This window comes from Primulina huaijiensis, chromosome 12 (assembly GCF_012295235.1).
Source record: "Primulina huaijiensis isolate GDHJ02 chromosome 12, ASM1229523v2, whole genome shotgun sequence".
NCBI classification, from domain to species: Eukaryota; Viridiplantae; Streptophyta; class Magnoliopsida; order Lamiales; family Gesneriaceae; genus Primulina; species Primulina huaijiensis.
The window spans coordinates 1719301-1741917 of record NC_133317.1 but is presented as its reverse complement, the minus strand read 5'-3'; the positions used below and the strand labels follow the sequence as shown (position 1 = coordinate 1741917).

Sequence of the window (22617 nt, the reverse complement as noted above, 5' to 3'; positions counted from 1 at the left end):
AGATTAAGCAATTAAAAAAATTTAGCTATATAGTTTTAAACTAACACAATATTAACATTGAGGCTACTTCCTCGTCAAGTTTGACAAATTTAATTTAATTATCCATTGGATTTGGAGTTTTACAGATACCTAATTTTCACCACCGAAATATTTTTTTTCCTTATTTTTTGATAACATCGAAGATCATTAAGAAATTGTGTACATAAGAAACCTGAGTCACAATGCTTTATAATTAAAAAAATAAATTGAAAATTACTATATACTTTGAAATATTAATTGACAGTGCAAGATTAATTAATGGATTAACGAGTGAGCTTTCGGAATCGATGTTGACAAGTGTGGTAAAAGTATAACGAAAAGTGTTAGTTTCAACTCATGAATCTCTCTTACGCATGGCTATATCAACTTTTGTTTTAGTCACCTAATACCATCAAATATCAATGCTTAAAGTTTATTCTCAATTAAGAAAACCCTTTTTTGGATATATGCATGGTTCCACATTCATTAGCATGCAGAATATGGCTAGGAAACTTTCAACATTTTGATCACTCTTCCCGGAAAATATTTTGTTGTCCAAAGTATGCAAACTTTACCTCTCAATCTTGTCTCGACAAACCAAAACATTTCTGCATATTAGTTATAAGAATAATAACAAACAATTATTCGTACCGTAAAATGAAATTTGCCAAATTTTTTTCTTGGGAAAATATGATGGTTTCCTCCATCAATTGGAAATCAGCTTTTCTTTTCACTTTTACACAACATCATAGTTAATATTAAAGAGAAATTGGCCTTCAGTCTCCAGCCGTCGATTTTTTTTGTGTTCAGTCCCTGGGTACTTTTTTAGTACCACATTTCCACATGAAGTGTACCACATTTTGTATGACATAGTACCACAATTTTGTAGGCAGGGAGTGAACCCAAAGAAATATTTTGATTGGGGATTTTTCACCAACTTCCCCTAATATTAACTACATAAACAATTACATTAATAAAAACTAAAAAAATAAACGTTCCTTAATTTTGATTGATTACCCCTCTTAATGAATTAAATTAAATTAAATTAAGACAGATGTGGGTCCTGGAGTTTCCTAAGCAATCCACACATTGTGCGTAAAGATTTGCAGCATTAATCGATCTTTATAGCCCTTTCCGAGTCCGAAAAGGTGATGCCCCCAAATAGAACTTTGCTTCACATTCAGAAAACAATATATATGCATGGGGTCTTCAAGCTCAAGATTCAGTACTGATCAAACTTATAACTTTCCGATTTTCCACCAGAATACATGTAAAGTTCAGGTCGGTCGATTTTACGCAGCATGGATTTTCTTGAATCCGGTTTCTAATGTGNAACAAAGCCTGAAGAGATTCAATTGCGGGGAATCGATTAGTTTGAACACTTTGGGCACAAAATCATTGAATTCATTTATATGATAGTAACGGAAAGATAGAGACCAATGAGCTCAGACTAACGATTACAAGAAAAAATAACAAATCTATTATCCAAAGAATTTTTAAAATATAATTATGTATCTATCAGTTTCTATAATTTCATCCATAGATATCTTAAAAGGGTCAGATTGCTTTAGCAAAGCAAGAGTAACAGTGTAAATCAAGCAAAGGAGTGTTTTTGGGGCGGTTTGTGGGACTAAGGAAAATGTTATGAGTCTTATGACACTTGAACATGATTCTTCGATTAACTTCTTAGCAACTATATATATAATCTTTTAGATACACATATAATTAGTATATATGGGATTCTGGTTGGGGTAACTAAGCTTGAAAATGACTTCAACAAAGCTTCTAGATCTAGTAGGGTGGACCCAATGCAAGTGACCATTTATTAACTGAGACTGATTATGACATGCCTCCACACAATACCAAATATTGTCTTCTCTCATTACATCATTGGACAGCAACGGTTTGATGATTGACGTATCACAAGGTCATTCCCTTTTATCCAAATTGGAGAATTTCATTGCTCTCTCTTGTTTTGATTTCATTATTTTGCGAAATTATTTTATTGGGCATTGCAAGAGGGATGATCATAAGAGCCAAAAAGTTGTACCCATAGACGATTGCTTCATTTCAAGCTATAATCAATTAGGGTGTTTGGTGTTTTCGGAATCATTTTTCATATCTTTACGGACCAACAGTCCAACACTGAGGATCCTCCTCACGTTGAGCTCGAAAAATATACAAGGACCCAGCAACAAGTTTTTAAAAAAATATTCGATACATTATTTTAAAAGTTTGATTAATGGCACAAATTTACAAAAAGCGGGTTTTGTTCGAAAACTAACATATTTTGTATGCCTGTCGGATACAGCAGTGAAATAAACTTTCTTTTAAATTTGAAATCGAATCAAAACCTTAAGACCCCTCTCGACTTTAAAGGAAGTTTCTTTGGAAAGAACCAGAAGAAAACCTCGAAGACAAGCCCTGAGTCATGTTTTCGCGGTCAAGGTTGACGCTTTGCCTTCCTGCAGTTAAATCCTTTTCACGGTCCCAAGGCTTCCATGGATGATTCCCCTCCCATTCCTGTTTCGCGGACTCCTGCTCCTGCTTCGACCTCTTCTTCACGCGACTCTTTGCTGACGCCTCCTGGTGCTTTTCTACCAATGATTTTGATCGTTTTGCCTTATTATACTCATCTACCAGTTCCGCTTCAGAACTCATTTTTCTTGTCTCTTGTTCATTTGAAGCTAGTGCTGCAGCTTCGTTGTAGGCTTCTAAATAACTGCAACAAATAGTTCAGTATCAGATATCAGATTCTATGAAACATATTATGCAACTAAGCAACATGCACGAACACTTACTTCATCTTTGCCTTTTGAGCTCTTTCTGAAGGTGTATCGGTCCAAACACTGGTATCACCACGTCCTTTAGAGCTCTTACTAAACTTACTTGAGTGCATGCTCACGCCAGGCTAGGAGGGAGAAGCTAATATCAGGAAAGAAGTAAAAATCGAAGAACGCACCACCGAACTCTCAGCACCAATCAACTTTCATGCATTTTTCTTGTTACTGATTACTGAAACAAAACTTTGGACAAGGTGTTTTATACAAGAAACGGAACTTTAGACAAGGTGATTAGATTTCACAATGATCTGATTTGTCTCTTGGCCATCGATATTAGTTATTATCAACCTATAATCTTATTATCGTCTAAATTGGCAAATCACTAGAGGCGAAAGATGGGTAGAGAATTTTTTGACAAGATGATGATGTCGCTTTTGAACAATTCTATCACGCCTAGTCACACATTGAAGATGCATTACAGAATTCTCCAAGAGCACATGAGACAATCAACATAACTAATGAATTTTGCTGTAAACTATAATCTTTACATTTAAGAGTCATATCACATGCCTTCTGCTACAGTTGTAGACAGAATACTATTTCAGGTGCAAACCAGGTGGGTCTAAGCTCCAAGCCTCCAACTAGAAAAAAATTTCCCGGTATCTTTGCAAGACTATTACGTGATGTGAGTCCTCCATATTTCTATGGAAATTTAAATCACGTGTTTGGGATCCAAAGGCTAAGATTTGAGCACATCATATGGGAGAACTAGTCTAAGTGGAGCATAGACAAAGTCCATGCAAACGCAGTGACCAAGAGTCTTATTGTGTACAGCTAGCATAGTACATTGTAGCTTTTAGAAATGTAACCTGAATTACGAAGGTGCCGAAAAAGAGTGTCTATGACAGCATTGACCTTACCTTTCTTTCGGGAGGTAATGTCGTCATCCATTCTTCTCTCTTTGGGGCCACTTTAACATCCAACTCTGCCAAAAGTATGTCATCCCCCTCCATAGATATACCTACCAGCAAAGAATTTCATTTTCATAACAAAATCATTCTCATCAGCTAAATATCTTCGAACCTATTCTTACCAAGACAATTATGATGATAACTGAGACCTTAGAAAACCTGATAAAGAAAAGCTGGAGATATGGCACACAGAAGAAGCAGTTCAGATTTAATCGATTCACAGGCTTTATGTTAAATTTTTTCAATAACATCCAGGAGCAATGGAAGAGCAGGGTGCAGGGTGCAAAGGATTAATGAGAGGTGTCGAAAATGGTTATGTATGAAGTGTGCGAGTGCAACTCAAACTATAAGGTCAAATCTCTTCAAATTTGCCTGTTCTGCAATGGGCTTGAAACTTCAGTCACGAATACTACACCACTTGAGCTGACTTTAATCAAGAAGATATTTAATTTAACAAATTGACTGACTAAAAGCAAGTCTTTTTCGCCCACCCACTTCATACATACGTATCACACAAAATTTTCCAGAAAATAGCACACCTTGCAGACGTCTCCATTGTGCAGCCTCTCGCATGGCTTTCAGCTCTGCCTGCATAAAATTAAACAGTTTTTGTCATGAAGCAGCTCTATGGTTCCTGCCACGCTGTATACAGCGACGTATAGTACCTGAAATGATTCTTGTTCCTCCTTCAGCTTTATTTTGTCTTCTAGTGCTTTTCGCTTCCAAAAGAGAATATATTTATGACGTAACTCAAAATTCTTATCTAATCTAATATTAAAAATTACAGAACTAGTAAATGCTTTGTTCAACATAAATGAAGAAACTCGTCAAAGTACTTACCTTATCAGGATCTTGTAAATCCTTAAATGCTTTGTTCAACTTAGCAAATGCTTGGTTAGCTTGAGGGTGAGAGCATTTATCAGGATGGACCATCAGGGACAACTTCCAGTACCTAAAAATAACATTACAATTTATATCATCTTTTTAGCCACGTATTCTAAAAAGAGCGGATTCCAACCATATTGGTATTCACATACATCAAACATTGATATCATGACCTACCATAAAACACACCTATTTTTTTTTAGTTTCTGAGATGGTCGGAGAGCTATAGAACGAAGAAACTGAATGTTACAAACAATACTTAACATGCAAATAGCATGAGATTTTTCTGTTCTCCTAAAATATCATCACAAGTATACCTTTTCTTCATGTTTTCAGCTGACATTTTTATGGTCACCCCCAGAACATCGTATGGACTAGCTTCTTCAGCACCGATTATTCTTGTAATCTGAACATAAATTATTTGAGTCAATCCCACGCAATGATAATTAAAAAATTGATTGCATAAGCAACCACCAAATTAGTATGCTGTGTGATGGAAAGTCAATAGAACAAATATTTATATCAAAACTTTTAAAAAGTTAGAAGTGTGTGCCCATCAAATAAGAATAAAATTCAGAGCAAAAATTGAAATTCAGGGGATACAAGAATAATAAGGTACTATTATCAGGAAAATTGGAAGATGAAATAAACCTCCTCAAAACGCTCAGCTTCATTGGCAGACTCAGCTTCTTTAACCATAGCTGGAGGTGGCGGTCCTATAAATAATTCACTGTCTCCGTCCAACTCAGCTTCTCTGTTTGTATAAAACGTATTAGCAAAGCATTCATAAGATGGGCCTAATAGTTCTGCATCTAGCAATAGCGTGAAGAAATAAACAACAATCAAGATACCTCAGTTCAGCTTCTGCTGCTGTTAGTTTAGCAGCTGCAGCAAGTAACTCAGCAGAAGGCATCTCAGGTCCAATGTTCCTAAAAGAACCAACAGATAGGTAATGATTCGAATGGAGTGTAAAATCAGTGAATGATAAGAAGAGGGAAGAAAAAAAGCTAACACTTAAAACTTTCTAGACAAATTATATTCATTCATGTAAAATAAAGAGGGAGTTATTAAATGGTCTCCATTACATACTCTCTAATATATTACAAAACGAGTGGGTTTAATGTACCTATAGCAGGATGACAGTTAAGAGAATTGAATTATTGAATTATTAAAAACATGTAAATGATGGACGAGTGGGATACAGAGATGAAAATTAATACCTCCTCCTTGTGACAATAGAATCTTGTTTTGTATCATCGACATTTTTATTCGCGTGTCTAGATTCTGATACGACCAAGGGTGCCTCCTCCTGTGAATCCAAATGATCAAATTGGTTTTGAGGTTGCATTTGAGAGCGGATAATTGGACCAACAACCTTCAGGGTGGGGGTCGCTTTGTGTGGTAGTAGAAACACTTGATCGCCATTTTCTTTGAGGTTCAAGCACGTGAATAACTTTCTAAGATGCTTAACTAATGACCTTTCAGATAATCCCCTTATATCAACAGCTTGCCCTTGGTCTATCATTAACAAAAGCTGAATAAAATTTTAAAGGATAATTAGTTACGAAAACAAAAATCAAGTTAAGAAAAGTGTATAAACATGGATTCCAGTAAAGTAAATTTCGTGATAGCAAGTTCAGCATCTGAAAAATTTATGATACAAACCAGATGTGACAGACATTTAATTTATCCAAAAACAAAGCTCGGTCATGACTCATGAATATAGAGGGTGAAAGAGTTTCATTTATCAAATTCACTTGACAATTGACATCAAATAATACAATCTCCAAGTAAAGGCATCACATTTATCAAAAAGATGGTTTCGTTTATGCCAATAAAACAATAAAAATAGTGAAATTACCTGTTCCAAATCCCCGGCAACGGCAGGAAATTCCTCCAGTATATACTTAACAACATCCTCTGGATTCTCCAACTCAGAATCCGACCCAGACAAACTCTCATCTGATTGAAACCTTCTTTTCTTTTTCTCCTTCCGTTTATGCTTCTCCCTTTCTCTTCTTCCGAGGACCTTCCTCCTCCGCTCATGATCTTTCCGGGACCTTTTGCTCTTATGCTCCTCCCCCCTCAAACGTCGTTTGCGAAGCTTCGAAGACGATTCAACCTGATCCTCAGAAGATGATGTGGCCCCAGAGCTTCTGGTAGAGGTTGAACGTTCTGGCAAGGATTTTCTACTTCCCGGTTTTCTGGAGTCGCCTCCCATGGAAAGGGATTTCAGTTGACACTAATAACCCTTCAACAAGTTACGGTCGAGAATCTCCGGTAGCGAGTGGAATGGGGGCGGCGAGGAGAATAGGGATCGATGGCTCAAGGAAATTATTTCTTAAAAAAAGAGTGACGGAGGTCATGATTTGTTTCAAAAGGGTGGGGAGGAAGAATTAGGGATTTTATTTGTTTTCCGAAAGTGGAGATTAAGGGTTTTTCTTTTTTCGAAAACAAAATATCGATTTTTGGTATTTCAACCCAGAGTTTTGTTTCTACTTCTGCTCGATTTAACTAAAATCTAAAGTTAATTTTATATTTATTTTGATTGTTAAGTGATTATGACATTTTGATATATAAATAAAAATTATTTAATATATTTTATCTTTAATATTTTTATATAATTCAAAATTATCATTTACAAATAAATGAAGATATATATATTTTTTCTCTAATAAAGAATTTTTTATGTTAATTTATTAAAAATTAGTATGAGAATTACTTGTTTGTTTATTAAGCACTGTATCTGAAAATATTCGACTTCTCGTTTTCTTTTCAAACAAACCAAATCGAGAGAGCAAAATAAGGTTAGAAAATTGTATTGGACCCAATCAATGTATTCCTAAATGGGTTGTTCATTTATATAACTACGTCTTGTCAAAAGGTTGCAAACTATGTTAACCCAATTACGGCCCAATTAAGCATAAACAAACCCAAAGTGGGAAGCCCATAATCAAATCAAAGTTCATGGTTTTGTCTAGCTAAGGTTCCGTCAACACCAACGGCCTCCTACTCGTACTTCATCTCGAGCTGGTGTCAACCAAGTTTTTGTACCTCTATATATAGGAGTACTTCCACTCCTCATGTGTCTGCCAACTTTGGGAGTTTCTTTCAAAATTTCAACACATATCAGTGTCAATAGTTGATTTCCTTGTTTTCCAGCCATCTCACTTCAGTAGCTCATATCAACATGTACATGTTTCTCGGTTGTGCAACACCCTTTTTTTTTATGCTCGACTGTGGGTAGTTGATTCTAGACCTTCTCATTATGTATGTGCATACCTTGTCTGATCATCGATTTTATCATCATTGGTTGATGATCGTACGTGTTTTACTTGAATATATTTACTTCATCACAATTCTGAAGCTCTTCAAATTGTTCCACGATTCTTGCATTTTGATACTCAATTTCATAAGACTATGAAGGTCTTTTGATCTGATAATGGGAAAGAGCTGCTGTTTAAAAATTTCTTTGATGAAATGGAATTCTACATCATCTTTCTTGTGTTGAGTGTCCTCTGTTGTTGAACGCAAGCAACAAATCCTATTGAATGTCACCCGAGCTTCATATTTTCATGCTCGCCACTCAATTGTTTTCTGGATGTAGTGTGTCTTGACTGGTTAATAGGACACCGTACACCCTCTTACCAAACAAATCACCCTCTTAGCTATTATACCATCAACTCATTGCTTACTCTTCCTTAATGGTGTTTGGCTGCATCACATATGCTTCCACGCTATCTATCTCACACACAAAGTTTGATCCTCGTGCCAAGTTTTGTGCGTTCGTTGGGTATCCACCTGGCATCAAGGGATACAAGCTTTATGACCTCAATACAGAGCAATTTTTTTGTTTTTTGCGATGCTGTTTTTCACAAAAATTCCCTCAATTCTCATTCCCATAAGTTGGAAGATGTTGATCCATTTCTTGATTTCGTGTTACCAATCAACCAAATGGACTTGTTTGTGTCTGATTCTCAAGATGTTGTTTCAGCCATGCAGCCCATTGAGAAATTGCTTCAGTTGATCCACTTGTTCTCCGGTCTACAAGAGTGTCACATCCTCCATCTCATTTGAACATTACCCTATGTCTAGTTCTATTTGATACGATGGGCTGGGTCACTCATGCAAAAATTTGATTCTCAGCGTGTCTTCATAGTATGAACCATAATTATTTCTTGAACAGCCAAACTTTTGACTTTGGAACTTCTTCTTGCACTCGCAATAAGCCAATTTTGGAAATCAATTCAATTGGACGTTATCAATGTTTTCCTCCACGATGATCTTTTTGAATAGGCATATACAGATTTCCCACCCTAGTATATTCGAGAGGGGTAGTCTTCTCAATCTGTTGGCAAGTTAGTATGTCAATTGCACAAGTCCATTTATGGCTTTAAGCAAGCTTCACGTCAATGATACTCCAAGTTTTCATAGTTCATCGTTCAACTGAGTTTTACTAAGAGTAAGTCTGATTACTCACTCCTCACACACGGTTCTGGAACACATTTCATTTTCATGTTAGTTTATGTTGAATACATAATGCTAGTTGGTCTATCCTCACAAACCATCAAGTCTGTCAAGCTAGTTCATAATCAGAAATTTAAACTTGCTGATCTAGGTGACTTTAAGTTTTCCTGGGGTTTGAAAATAGTTTGCTCTACTGTTGGTATATTTCTTTGGGTTCTTTGCAACCCAGCTACACACTTAAGCTTCTGGAAGACACTGTGTAATACCATTGTCCCACACGAAAAATTTAAAATGAATTTAAAATTATATACAATTAATTTATATAGCAACTTGAGTAAAACATTTTTTAAAACGAGAATATAATGAAGATACCAAAGTTGCTCTTAATTCTGACAACTCTTCATATTATAGAAGAGCATCATTGGTCACTTGTACTTGAATATCTCATGCCTTGATATTACCTTTGTGGTTCATCGAATTAGTAAATTTGTGTCTTGTCCCCATACTCCACATTTGCAAACAATCCATCATCTGTTTCGCTATCTCTAACGCAATCTAGGCCAAGGGATGTTTTTCCCTGCATCATCCCCATTGCATACTCAAAGGATTTTCAGATTCTGATCGGGGTTTATGCACTGACTCCAAGAAGTCTGTCACAGGGTTTTGCATTTTCCTAGCGATGCTGTGGTTTCTTGGAAGGCCAAGAAACAAACCACTGTTTCTCGGTCCTTTGCAGAGGCCGGGTATCAAGTTATGGCGACTACAACAAGTGAGTTAGTTCACTCTCAACACCAACTCACGAACTAACTTACCATGTTTTTGTTTTTTGATGTCTTTTGTCATCGTTCATCTTGAAGTGAAGTAATTAAATCAGAACGTTAATTAGTCAATTAGATAGTTAAAAGTGGTAGAAAGTTTGTTGTGTGATTTTATTTATCAGGCTTCTATATGTAATATAAAAACACAAGTGCGTGTGTGTCTTAATTTTCGGTCATATTAAATACAAGTTATACTATTCATCTTCATTTCCTCTCTCGAGTGCAATAATTAAGCAAACAAGTTTAGAATGTAGTCGATCACGACTTATATGTGTCTCAAAAAGAAAGAATACAAACTAAGTTCATCGATAAAGATATTATATTTGGATAACGATATATTTCAACCATCAAATATGTGGAATATCAGCAATCCAAGTCAGCTATCGAAGTGGAAGGTTGGTGAATCAGTTAAGGCAACTAAAAGTTGGTTGGTTGGATAAGGATGAGTAGTTGAACAAGATCAGTACTGGCACTTGATCACCGCTTATGGCCATTAAGTGAAATGCCTCGTGGGTGGCGAGATATATAAGCAGACGGGGTCAAGTGGAACAAGTACATGGAAAAGCTCTGAGATCATCCGAGAGAAATGAGCAAGAGGCAACAAGTTTTCTCATTGAAAATTCGAGAGTTTTCTTTGTAATCCATAGAAGAGAAAAGAGTGAATTCGAAATATTACATTGCTCTGTAAATTGTTCATTGTACAGTGATTTAATATAGTGAAAGCACCTCCCGTGGATATAGATCGTATTCTTGATCGAACCACGTAAATCTCGTGTGTTTATTATATATGTGTCACCATTTCCTAACACACATCAGCATTGCAAAAATTGCTATGAAAAATGTATCGAAATTTATATATGAGAAACCAAATATTAGAGTATTCATTATCCTTCCAAAGAACATAACATATATGATATGTAGCAAAAGTAAGCTCATTTTCTACATGTCAACATTTCCTACCAAAAATCAGCATGCACAAATTGCTAAGAAAAAATGTGTCACCATTTACATGTAAGCAACCAGACATCAAAATTTTCATTGTCCTTTTGGAAATACAAAATCAAATGGGGCATTGTTATTATCTGAAAATTTCATGAAAGGTGAATAAATATACCTCAATGTTGTTGGTTAACATCACTTCCACTCTTCTATTGCGCCTACATTCTGCACATTTAGTTTTTTCCACAAAATAATTGATCTCAATGACGATGAATATGGTGGCAAAGGTTCCACCAACAGACTGTCCCCAATCACATAGGTCTCCGTCGCAGTTCCACCAACAGAAAATCCGTAATCAGTTGTCGGCATAGTCATCAGGACTCCTTGGTAAAGCAATGAATATTTCTTTTAAAATTGAGTTCAGAGTTGATGGCTGTAGAAGAATTTTATATTTGGTACAAAATTGTGTTATTTGAAGTTAAAACTTGTACTAGAATATCACAATGATTTGAGATAACCTAGGCATGTGTCAGATAATTTGGTTAGTTGAGTAGTTCAGATGGGATACTCAATTTGTGGATAACGTTTTTCGATATCTGAACCTGACCCCCACTGTTATGACTGCAGGTGTATCATTGAAGAAGAAGGTCGGGTAATCTAGTGAAGATCTTTCAATCCAAAGATAATAATAAAAAATTTCAATCTGTTGAATTATCAATGAAATATAAACCCGAGTATCATTGGTCAGATTGTATTTATGGGAAATTTGATAACATGAATCATGGAACAAAAAATAAGAAGCTGGTATCAGCTAAAACCGAACCCAACATCGAGTACACTGTGCCATGCAGTCTCCCTTGCAATCTACATTGTAACCCAGGACCTTGGGATTTCGAAGAAGAAGGTTTCTCAGTGGTTTTCCTTTTATACCCCATTCTTTTTCCAAAATATGCACATTTGTTTTCAGTTCATTCTCAAGGCTGCATCCAAGTACCTCGGGGAATTTCTTGAGAAGTTTACCAAGATCTTCATCAGTAAGGCCTAAATCCTTTAAATAATTCAGTATTCCATTTACTACCTCAAATCTTGGAGATTCCTTATTCCGCTCCTCACCCCAATAAGGAGAATGAATTTGACCATACGCTTTGCCCAGAATCTTCTCTACTTCCATGTCAGAAAATCCGAATGAGACAATGGCTCGTTTACAAGATTCCCATGTGTTCTCATCTTCATCGGTTACGACTGCATTTTGACTGGGGGCAGTTGAATGCAACTCGCGACTGCTAAACACAAAGCATGTGGGTACAGAATTTCGAATGTTTGATTTTATAAGCAGTTTGCTGGTTGCTACTGCTAAGGCAGAATCAGACTGCAAGGGGAGAAAGCAAATTGTTGTAATCAAGCTGTTGCACAAACACGCCCGAATGGATGAAAGAGAGTCATACATCTGGCATAGACATGCTCTAATTTGTGCAGACCGTATAGGGAACAGGGACGCTTGCAGAAATTAGAAAACACGTGATGCTTGATTTAATAGATGCACAATTATTCAACATGAGTTCATGGATTCATATCAGTTAAGTTATTTAGCACTTGAGTAAGGATATTTTATGACAAGAAAACAACAAATCATAAAGATCAAAACTTTGTGACTTTTAAGTTCTAACTAGATCTCCCACCTTATAAAGGAATCTACTACTTACAACAGACAACCGCACATAAAATATTGTTGTGTTGCTAATTCTGGTATTTTTCTGTATGTACTAGTTTCTACAGAGCTATGGTTTCCCAAACCTTATCTTCGCAGGAATTTATAAAAGAAACACCAGTTAGCTAGACATATTCCTATTCAAAAACAAATTTCTACCATTCTTTCGGTTGGTTGTTTTTTTAGTTTGCAGTGGCTTCACTTTTCAGACGCTTAGCACAAAATTACTCTCCTAGAATAGTAAACCAAACAAGACTCACATACGAACAGAAGAGCACTTTTGAATCAAACGTCAGTAGAGGAGAAGCCAAACATTTTCCCAGCATACCTACCTAAAAAGAGAGAAGAAAAGAAAAGAAAGTGACTGATAAATAAACAAGCAACTCCATTCTAAAAGTTAAATTTTTGCGAACAGATAATAAAAATTACTCCAATTCTCATGAAATCGGACTTACTGTCTCATTTCCATCAACGAGTTAACGTAGCTGGAAAGCAGGAACAGTACAAAGTACAAACACACCCAGACACAATCAAGCACAGATTTCAAAAATATAGAAAACCCATAAAGAAAATATTGAATCGACTATTAGATCGACAAAAATTTGTAAGAAAATAAGAAACAGAGTACCTTGGATTGCTGGACTGATGACGTGCGATGAAGAAGATGAGCAGAAACACTCATTCGGTGCTTTCTACACCACGAGACCGTGCTGTCTAAATCTTCACAAAAAGCGTGGCCATCTAAACGAAGTGCTAATGCGACTTCAACTCTCCAACATAATTTAAATAGCACACGAACTAGAATTACGAAATAATAATATTGATTAAAATAAAATTTCACAATTAATATTGTATTTTATATTTATATTGGAAAATTGTGATAATGAAATTTTCATAAAGTAATTGTATACACATGTTACGGTAGCGAATTCGATATTGCTATTCTCCTAAGAAAATATATCAAGGAAAATAAAGAATTGAAGCAAGAAAGAGAAAATATTATTCAGCGAGAGTTTCATGAATTACATGCATTTGCATAACCATTCTTTTCTCTCTAATTTGGATAATTAAATTTAACTTTAAGGTAATATCCTAAAGCTACTATCTATCTCGTTGATAGTTAATAAATAACTTTTACGTGAATAATTCGAGAGCTTCAGTTATTATTATTTTATTAGTCTTCATTCTTGATTATTGACTGTATAATGCCATTCATTCAAAACTCAAAATCAAGACTTTGTATTTGTGGATGGAATTGCCATCCGTTTTATTCACACTGTTAGAGACGTATTTTTAATTAATTTTTTTTATCTTCAATTTAACAAAAAATAATTTATTTTTCACATATTTAACAGAACATAAAATATATTTGATATTTCTCCAACTCATGCGGTTTCTAATAAAGGCCCAAATTTAAGTATCGAGATCCAAAATTATTTACTCAGGCCCAACCCATTTCCCATCTGAGACCGGAAAAATACGTACCTTATTAATACTGGCTTGCTCCACCCGTGGAGACAAGCCGACAATCTTTTATCACGGAGAAAAACCCTAGCGAAAGGCCAGGATGATTATTCCGGTTCGTTGCTTCACATGTGGAAAGGTCATCTTTTAGTTTCTGTAATCTTTGTTTAGATTTGCTCATGCTTAATACTTCGTGTCGAATTATTGATTTTCTTGAAAAATCTTTCTTTTAGGTGATTGGGAACAAATGGGATATGTATCTTGACTTACTCCAGTCTGATTACACCGAAGGGTGAGTTCTCTTGCATTGTATGATTTGTTTCCTGTAGGAGGCCAATTTAATGTGCTGATGTTGATTTTGAACTCAATCGCGTGTTTGATTTGAAGTTATGTTCTCTTATCTTTGGGTCAAAGTGCAAGAATCGCTGTCTGTTCTGGAAACATAAAAGTTAAATTTTGACAAGGTAAAATAAACCGTAGTTACGGTTCATTAAGCAGTGGGAACAATTATATTGTTAGTTTACCGAAAAATGATTTTGGTGTTTTCTGGCCTTTGAGATTCATCTGTGGTTCTGTACCGAGTAACATATGACCATTGTCACTAATTTATTGTTTTAATCTTCTAAATGTAAATTTCAATGAATTTGTTCAAGGATTATTTGGATGTTTTTCTTTTAAGCATGGGCATAGTAATTTAAGGTTCATACTGGATCATTGATGGCAAGATATTACTTGTACCAAAATCAGAGTCTTTATACATTGTGTGCCTTGTCATGTCTTCCTTGAATACAAGACCTGGACCTGGTTAAGTATGCCTTATGCCCTTTTTCCTGCCTCTTGAAACTGTATGATCTTGTTTTGTGAGAGAAAATATTATTTTGGCATAAGTTTGTGATAGGATAACACTTGTATGTTAACTAAAGTTGATTTATCTGTCCTTGTCGTATTGAGAAAGAAAGTGCGGATGAGTTCTTTAAAAATTTATTTCCATTTACAATTTCATGGTAAACACACAAGTTTCTTTTCAGTGATGCTCTAGACGCACTTATGCTGGTTCGGTACTGCTGCCGAAGAATGCTGATGACTCATGTCGATCTCATCGAGAAGCTTCTGAACTATAACAGTCAGTGTCATCTCTCCCTTATAAATCTCTCTTGGTTGCGTTTAATTCTTAATATCTGTATGTTTGATCTCTTTGATTGGTGGTTATTGATGCCAAAATCTGTGAAGATATGTCCTGTAGCAGGCTCTTTCTTGTCGAAATTATATATCTATATGTTGCTTTTTTCCTTATTTAAAAGCAAGGTCAAATCTTGTTGTTGCAATCACTATTTTACCTGGACCTATGACAAAAACCACTTTGTAAGACGAACATCCAAACGTGTGTAGGGACTTAAAACGGCGTTTTGATAAAATTGATACATGTAGTGGGACATTCGAGAACTTATTAACCACCCAGTACACGACACATTGTGTTCGCTCAAAGAACATAACACAATATAAGTTATTTGCTTATTGAATCTGTTAATACTTGGATGCTAAGAAAAAACCCTTGAAGCATCAAAATAATATCACCTTTGGTTCACCGCTCTCCATTGTTGGAACTCACTTGGCTCTTTCTTTGTTACAGCTTTGGAGAAATCAGAGGGCAGTTGAAGCAGCTTCTGCATATTAATCATATTCGCGAGCTGCGAGTGTGGATCTCTTAGTGCATAGTTTTGGTTCTTCACAAGTTGGAGGTTCATGTTAGGAGAGTGAAAGAACAATTATGTAATGTAAAAATCTAAAATGGCAGGGTGCTCTTTGAACCATGTGAGACCTTTCGAAGGAAAGCAACAATGAACTATATTTTTTCCTCATTTTTTTCCTTGCCCCTCTACTTTTGCTCGTTTGATTTTTTTTTACGTTATTAAAGTTAAAATCTTTTATATTAACCCTCTTATTTCGATAAATATGGTCAAATCTTACTGTCATCGTTTTGAAAGGTCTCAATTTGAAGTTATTTTTTTTAAAAAAAAGAAATTAAACTTGAGTATGATTGTTTATCTAATGTTTTCCCCTTTGTAATCGATTTACATTTTTTTTTCTTTGTTTCTAGGAAGCAAGGTTCAATTTTTTTCTCTATTAATCCGTATTAATAGAGAAACATCATCTTGGAAAATAGATTATATTTGTAGTAGATTTGATGACAGCATTGAAATTTGAAAATTGTTTTAAGATTTAAGATGAAAGAGAAGAACGGAGGATCATGGTATTTTTAAATGCAAGTAACAAGTGAATTGGTCTAGTTCATGATGGTATATACTCGTAAAAGAATATTTAGAGGTGAAAATAAATTAAAATTCCCATAAACCAATATAATTGGAGTATTTTAATTTAATTTTTGTTTTTATAGCTACAAATATTTTCCAGTAAATACAAGATTGTTTTAATAACTTCAAATAATCATCTACAAAATATAGTTTCATCTAAATAATAAATAAAGAGGAGACTATATCGATATAATATGGTGGATGTTTTATTTATAATTTATAATATAATATGAGTGATCGTGTGCATGTGTTGTTTTTCTTCATTTGTTTTTGTCCTAAAATCACAGGCGTAGCTTTATTGAGACTCTGAAAAGGAGAAAATCAGTGAAAAACGGAAAGAATGCAATCCGTCCTCAATGCTCAAATGGATCAAATGGCAGATCTGGTGGAGAAACTCGGCACAGAACTCCGCTCAGGACTCAGACACGTCTATGAATATTTAATGGGATTTTTTCACGCTATCGATTGGAAGGTGCTCTTAAAATACCTGTCCATGCATGTGTATTCACGCAGACAGTCTTCTTTCGTATGTGTGTCGAGTAAAATGCGTTCTTTGTAAGAAAATTGATGTTGTGTTTAGAACCCATTTGAAGATTACTTTGGAATTTGTAAAATTAGTCTTGATTTAGCCCGTGGGATTGTTCAATGAGTTGAGTTCTTCTTTTCTTTTCCTTTGGGAGTTTTGATAAAAAGATTGTACTTTTATAATGGTGAGGCCTTTTTTATATGCATTGCTTATTTGTTTTGTCACGAGGCTAGGTTGAAAATTTCTTTTTTAATAGTTGATTTGGTGTAAATGTGATTCAAGCATTATGAGCTTATTACCATTAATTAGGTGAAAAATGTAATTCGCGGAATAGGAGCTTACTACCACATATTCGTCTTACGGTGCTAATCAGAATATAAATTCAGTATTCCTTTTTCACTGCATAATTCTTTCAACTTTCACTCTTGATTCTTCTTAATTGAATTTCTTAGTATTTTTCCAGAATCCAGATCAAAGATTTGACTACCCGATTGTAACTCTTTCTTTTTTAAGTTATGTCATCTTAGACTGAGTTCATTATTGTGTAGGATTGGGCTGTTATTTATGTATGCATTACCTCCGTAGACCCCTACATTGCCTCTTCCTTCTTTTTTTGTCTGCAGGAACCGTGGTTGATATGCCTTGTTTCCTTCCATGTGTTGTTTCTGCTAGTAACTTTTTCTTAACGGAAGAACATAAACTTACAGATGTCTTTGTTTCTTCTTGCCCGTAAGCAATCTTATTTTTTCATTTTATAATGCATTCTTAATTTCTTTCTCTACAAGACTACAAATGGCATGATTTGATATCATCAAAAGAGAGCTATCGGGTATGCATTAATAGGAGATATTAGTCCTTTTAATAAAAGGGAAAAGTGAATGTTACTGGGACAGTTTGGATAAACCTTGGTCTGTCATGTAGGAGATATGCAAACTCTCTTGTAGGTTTAAGGGGACTTCTCTTCCATACTAACTAAACAATGAAAGAGGAGAAGCAGCAAGTAATAGGTGCATGTCCGCTTGTTCTCACATTTTTTATGTGTGTATTTCATATGCAGTTGGAGTATATCTCGCTGAGAGACTCAATAGTTTCTTAGCTGGTAACTGGACAAGCTTTGCCAGCCAAAACTATTTTGACACGCAGGGGCTTTTTCTATCAGTACTTTGGTCTGGACCTCTGTTGGTGATTGTGATCCTAATCTTGGTCGGTTATGTGTCGGTCCTTTTTCTTGTGATATTTACCATTTACTTCTTGCCTTACAGTTTGTGTCTTACGCTTTCTATTTGCAGGTGAACACTTTGTTTTCTCTATGTCAACTGATTGTTGGATGGAAAAGAGCTGAGCCCAGGCATCGTGCGAGAGTAGCTATTACTAAAGAGGATTGATCTCTTTTGTTTCTACATCTCAATGGTGCTCTTGCGTTAAGTTTTCAGTGAGAGCCCAAATTTTTGGTTTTCTTTATTTTGACCACTTGCTGAAAACTTCTGTTAGTTTATTCCAACTAGATTGATTCTTGGGTGTGATAGTGATTAATAGACTGATTTTCACTCAAGAGCTTTAAGCTGATGGTTTTCTGATATGTTAAGCACGATATTTGATCGAAAAATGTCATTTACCGAGTGCTTTAACTGTTTCATATGTATTTTTGTTTTTATTATGAACAGCCAACACCACAACATAAATGTAAATGATTAGTATCTGAGAGCGTAACACAGAGTTCGCAACGGCAATGGCGTGATAACGTGAATTAATGCATCATATTATTATTTGCAGTAATGATATTCAATGTGAAATGGAACTTGAGTCGTATTACAGTTTCTTGAAACTTAGTTACATCCCAACATTTCCAGACTTGTTACGAAAACTGGTACAGGAACTGTGATAAATTTTGATCAGGCGGTTTTTCCTTGCAAGGCTCTTTCAATCTTCTTTTTGAAGAAAAAATCAAGTGCTGCCCCGACTATTGGCCAAGTTGAAAGAATGGCTACTGTCCAATATTTATTTTAAATTCTGATCAGGATTTGGGATCCACGTTCATCGAGGACTCTGCTTTTTCTGCGGCGCAACACGACGTGCAGGATTTAAAAATTCATGGATTTACATAAGCCCACCACATCGCCAAGATTGTCGCTTACCTCCACTTCATTGATAAGTTTACACCTGCACAATGCCTATGGACGTGGTATGGAGCTGCCAAAATCTGTAATTTTGCCCAACCAAAAGGTCCTGCGCCTTGACAAATTCAAGTTCGCGGATAAGAAATACGACGGGTGGTTATCGACAGGGTGCCCAAATCTTGAAAGTTTGATTCTGAGCAAGTGTTGGATTAACCCTGAGGATAGGTTCGCGGATTTAGATTTGAATTCGCCGAATCTCAAGACTTTGGAGATCGAGTACTGGAGTTGTGTTTGGGATTGCTTGGATAATTGTGTGATCGATGTCATCGACTTGTTCTGCCTTTCTATGTACAGTTTTACATGAATGCCGAGAGCTAAACGGGGAATTTTTAGTTCATCTTTTCCACCAAATATGTGTTGTTAAATGCCTCTCTTTCTCTCACCTAACACAGTTGAGGTATGTTGATTGGCAAATTCGGGCTTGAATGCCATATAACACGAAGGTTCAATATTCATTTTTTCACCTGTGTTGCTATTTTAATAGGTGATTTCGAGAACGTTTGAGTTTGGACAAGTGCCACATGCCATGTTAGAGAAGTTGAGGTTTACAAAATCCACAAGTTAAGAAAGAGCGATCTAATTGAGTGAATGTAAGATTTTCTTAACATAAAACAAGTTGAAAATTTTTCGTTTCGAGAGTGTTTTGCTAAATTTATTAAAAACAACTTATAAGCTGATTTATTTTAAAAATAAGTTGTTGAAGTGTTTGGTTAAGCTTGTTTTAAACAAGTTAATATATTTGATATTATAAGATATTTTTATAGTCAAAATTACCAAAATAAATATAATGTTACCGAGGTAGTTAATTATATGTATATGAAAATAGTTTTAAAATAAATTTATATTAAAAAAATATTTATTTTATATTTTAAATTTATAAAAAAAATAGATATTATTTGGAAAATTTTTTTAAATAATATTTAATTGGTGAAAGACATTATTGAGATTTATGAAAATATGCAAGAATATTTTGGAAAAATAAAATATTAAAATAGCATCATTTTAAAAAAGTAACGTCGTCCTTAATTTTATAAAAACATCTTAGCCAAACAACTTATTTTGACAGTTTATAAATTATTTGAAAAAAAAAAATTATCAAACAAATTTTAACAGCTTATAAACTTGAGCCAAACACCATCTTCATATGTTTTGATATTTTTGGGCTAAGCATATAATCAATATTGATGTGACTTCGTTGAAATGGGTGAGCCGGGTAAGGAGCTCCAACGGGTCAAATCAATAATTTATAGTTTTTAGGGAATTTGAGTGAAGATAATAGCTTCAATAGCACCTGCAAACAATGAAACGACCTCGTGAATGGGCGCAGGAGGGGTGTCCGGCGTGGCCACTCCGAAGCTTAAGTCAGCAGGTTGAAGATAAACACAAGCAATATTTGGGAGAAAATATGTATAATGCTTAAGAGTTCAAAGATTTCACTCCTCAGTAAATGAGAAGGATACCTGCTATTTATAGGAGAAAATGGGGTAGATACCTCGTTTCCCGCGCCTACCTACTAAATATGTCAAGTCGGCCGTCCATACCTCCTGATGACTTATATGGCACGCCAAAGTCAAGTTGCTCTGACAGATAAGATTGTCCATATCAACATACTCAAGTGCATCACGCTTTTCGAGGTTCCCAGGTAGAATTCCTCCCTGGAGATTTATACAAGAGCTCGGGCGTCTGGTTGTCCGGGGAGTAGAGCCCGGGCTTGCACCGGCCCGGCTTCAGAAGAATCCATCCTGCCAATTGACCCTAATTTGGGAATCCATTTAATATCTCGGGTCATCAATGACCCGGGTTCTTACCAGGGTATCACCTATTAAATCGAAATACCAGCTCATACAATATCACATACTGTATAGTGAAACTTAAAATAAATAAAACGTCACTCGTTTATTCAGATACGATTACGTACAATAATCAACATTCGGAAAAGGAGGGAGAAGAAGAAAACAATTGAGGGAATCTAAAACAGAATAAACTCTACATCTGAATCTCAAATTATTTATACATGTTATTAATAAATTATAATTATAAAGGTAAAATATTACATGTATATAGGATAATTAAATAATTACAACAAATAGTAACCTCATATTTATTTATCAATCTATTAAAGTACAAANACACACATATTAGTATATTACTAAATTAATCTCCGACTTTTGATTTATCGGGCTTCCAATCTTAAATTGACTGTGAATCAAGGTTCTAAAAAGCGTAAAGCGCCCCGAAGCACGGATGTCGAGCTCCAAGTTTTTCAAGCTTAAGCGAGATTAGCACGGATTTAAGCGTGAAAAAGCGTTTTTTATCTTTAGTGTAATTGTAATTATCTCAAACCAATAAATAGATAAAATAATATATAAATATGATAAATTTAGGTCTGATGCATTAATTCTCATATTTATAAAAACATAAAAAATCTCAAAATTACAATCTTTATTTGTTTTTGAAACTAGATCACATTAAAAAATGCTAAATATTTGTCAAATCATTGTCAAAGATGCTTAATTGTCAGACACGCTTAATCATAATTAAAATTAAAAAATAAACATCTAAATTATAAATTTAATTTATTATTTTAAAATAAAAAACATCCCTTCAAAATAAAAAAATTAAAAAATAAACAGATGCGATTAATTGTGCTTAAGCACACTTAATTAAACGTCTTAATTACGCTTAATTCGGTCAAACTACAGTTTGACCCTTTTTTCCGCTTTTCTCTGAAGCGGGGCATTTTTGTCGATCTTCAAGCTTAAGCGAGTTTTTTAGAACACTGCTATGAATACATCTCGGTCCGTTCTCTAAAGCTAAAAAAATAATGAAACAAAACAAAATAATTTTCCAAGTTCCTTGCCATTTAAAAAGTATTAGAAAGTTATTAAAAAAAAAAAAACGGAAGAATTATAAATTTTTATGTTATTAAGTTATCATAATAAAATCAATACAAAAACTCCAATGAAACGGTTTTACGAGTCATTTTTTTGAGAGGGATCTCTTATTTGACCTGACCTGTGAAAAATATTATTTTTTATTGAAAATATAAGTTGAGTCAACCCGTCTCACATATTGCTTTAAAATCAATATAAACAATTGAAGGGATCTAAAAAAGAATAAAATCTATGGCTTAGTTTGGGCATATGCTTTAAAATTATTTTTAGTGATTTATAAGTGTAAAAACTTGAAGTACGTGTTTGGACAAGACTTTTGTAAAATGTTTTTGAAAAAAGTATTCTCCAAGTATAGTTTTTAAAGAACAAATTGATGCGTATTTTTTTATGTTTTTAGAATTGAAAGCAATATTGAAAATAAACATATATTACTTTTTAAAAATAAAAATATTTTTATAAAGTAATTATTCAACCACATTTATTTTTAAAATAACTTCTAAATTTTTTTAAAAAAAACACATTAATAAAAACTTTTTAAAAGGACATATCCAAATGGAGCCGTACATCTTAATTCAAATTATTTCTACATCTTATTAATAAATTATAATTATAAAGGTAAAAATATTACATATATGTAGGAGAATTGAGTAATTAT

At 34.6% G+C, this 22617-nt stretch overlaps 3 protein-coding genes and 1 pseudogene across 9 annotated transcripts; 2 read left to right on the top strand and 2 right to left on the bottom strand.

The window, feature by feature from the left end:
* Positions 1–2240: 2240 nt before the first annotated feature.
* On the bottom strand, positions 2241–6980 carry LOC140990586 (uncharacterized). Its single transcript, XM_073460345.1, has 11 exons — positions 6519–6980; positions 5878–6191; positions 5509–5586; positions 5309–5411; positions 4975–5063; positions 4613–4724; positions 4438–4491; positions 4312–4360; positions 3722–3822; positions 2820–2929; positions 2241–2740 (listed from the first exon to the last, which is right to left on the bottom strand). Exons 1-11 carry the CDS (start codon positions 6876–6878, stop codon positions 2392–2394), a joined length of 1719 nt encoding a protein of 572 aa, XP_073316446.1. The 5' UTR covers positions 6879–6980; the 3' UTR covers positions 2241–2391.
* A 4587-nt stretch (positions 6981–11567) lies between these two features.
* LOC140990758 (uncharacterized) lies at positions 11568–13350 on the bottom strand. Of its 7 annotated transcripts, none has more exons than XM_073460613.1 (4): positions 13218–13320; positions 13045–13074; positions 12868–12921; positions 11568–12250 (listed from the first exon to the last, which is right to left on the bottom strand). In XM_073460613.1, the coding sequence occupies exons 3-4, from the start codon at positions 12913–12915 to the stop codon at positions 11693–11695; spliced, it is 606 nt and encodes a 201-aa protein (XP_073316714.1). In that variant the 5' UTR covers positions 12916–12921; positions 13045–13074; positions 13218–13320; the 3' UTR covers positions 11568–11692. The 7 variants fall into 7 exon arrangements, with proteins under 7 accessions (XP_073316714.1, XP_073316709.1, XP_073316708.1 ...); XM_073460608.1 differs by having other exon boundaries at positions 12850–12921; positions 13218–13315; XM_073460607.1 differs by lacking the exon at positions 13045–13074 and having other exon boundaries at positions 13218–13350.
* Positions 13351–14046: 696 nt separating this feature from the next.
* LOC140990204 (DNA-directed RNA polymerases II, IV and V subunit 10-like) lies at positions 14047–15916 on the top strand. The gene is made up of 4 exons (XM_073459786.1): positions 14047–14192; positions 14287–14345; positions 15082–15176; positions 15684–15916. Exons 1-4 carry the CDS (start codon positions 14157–14159, stop codon positions 15707–15709), a joined length of 216 nt encoding a protein of 71 aa, XP_073315887.1. The 5' UTR covers positions 14047–14156; the 3' UTR covers positions 15710–15916.
* Positions 15917–16534: 618 nt separating this feature from the next.
* LOC140990010 (uncharacterized) lies at positions 16535–18475 on the top strand (annotated as a pseudogene).
* The last annotated feature ends 4142 nt before the right edge of the window (positions 18476–22617 follow it).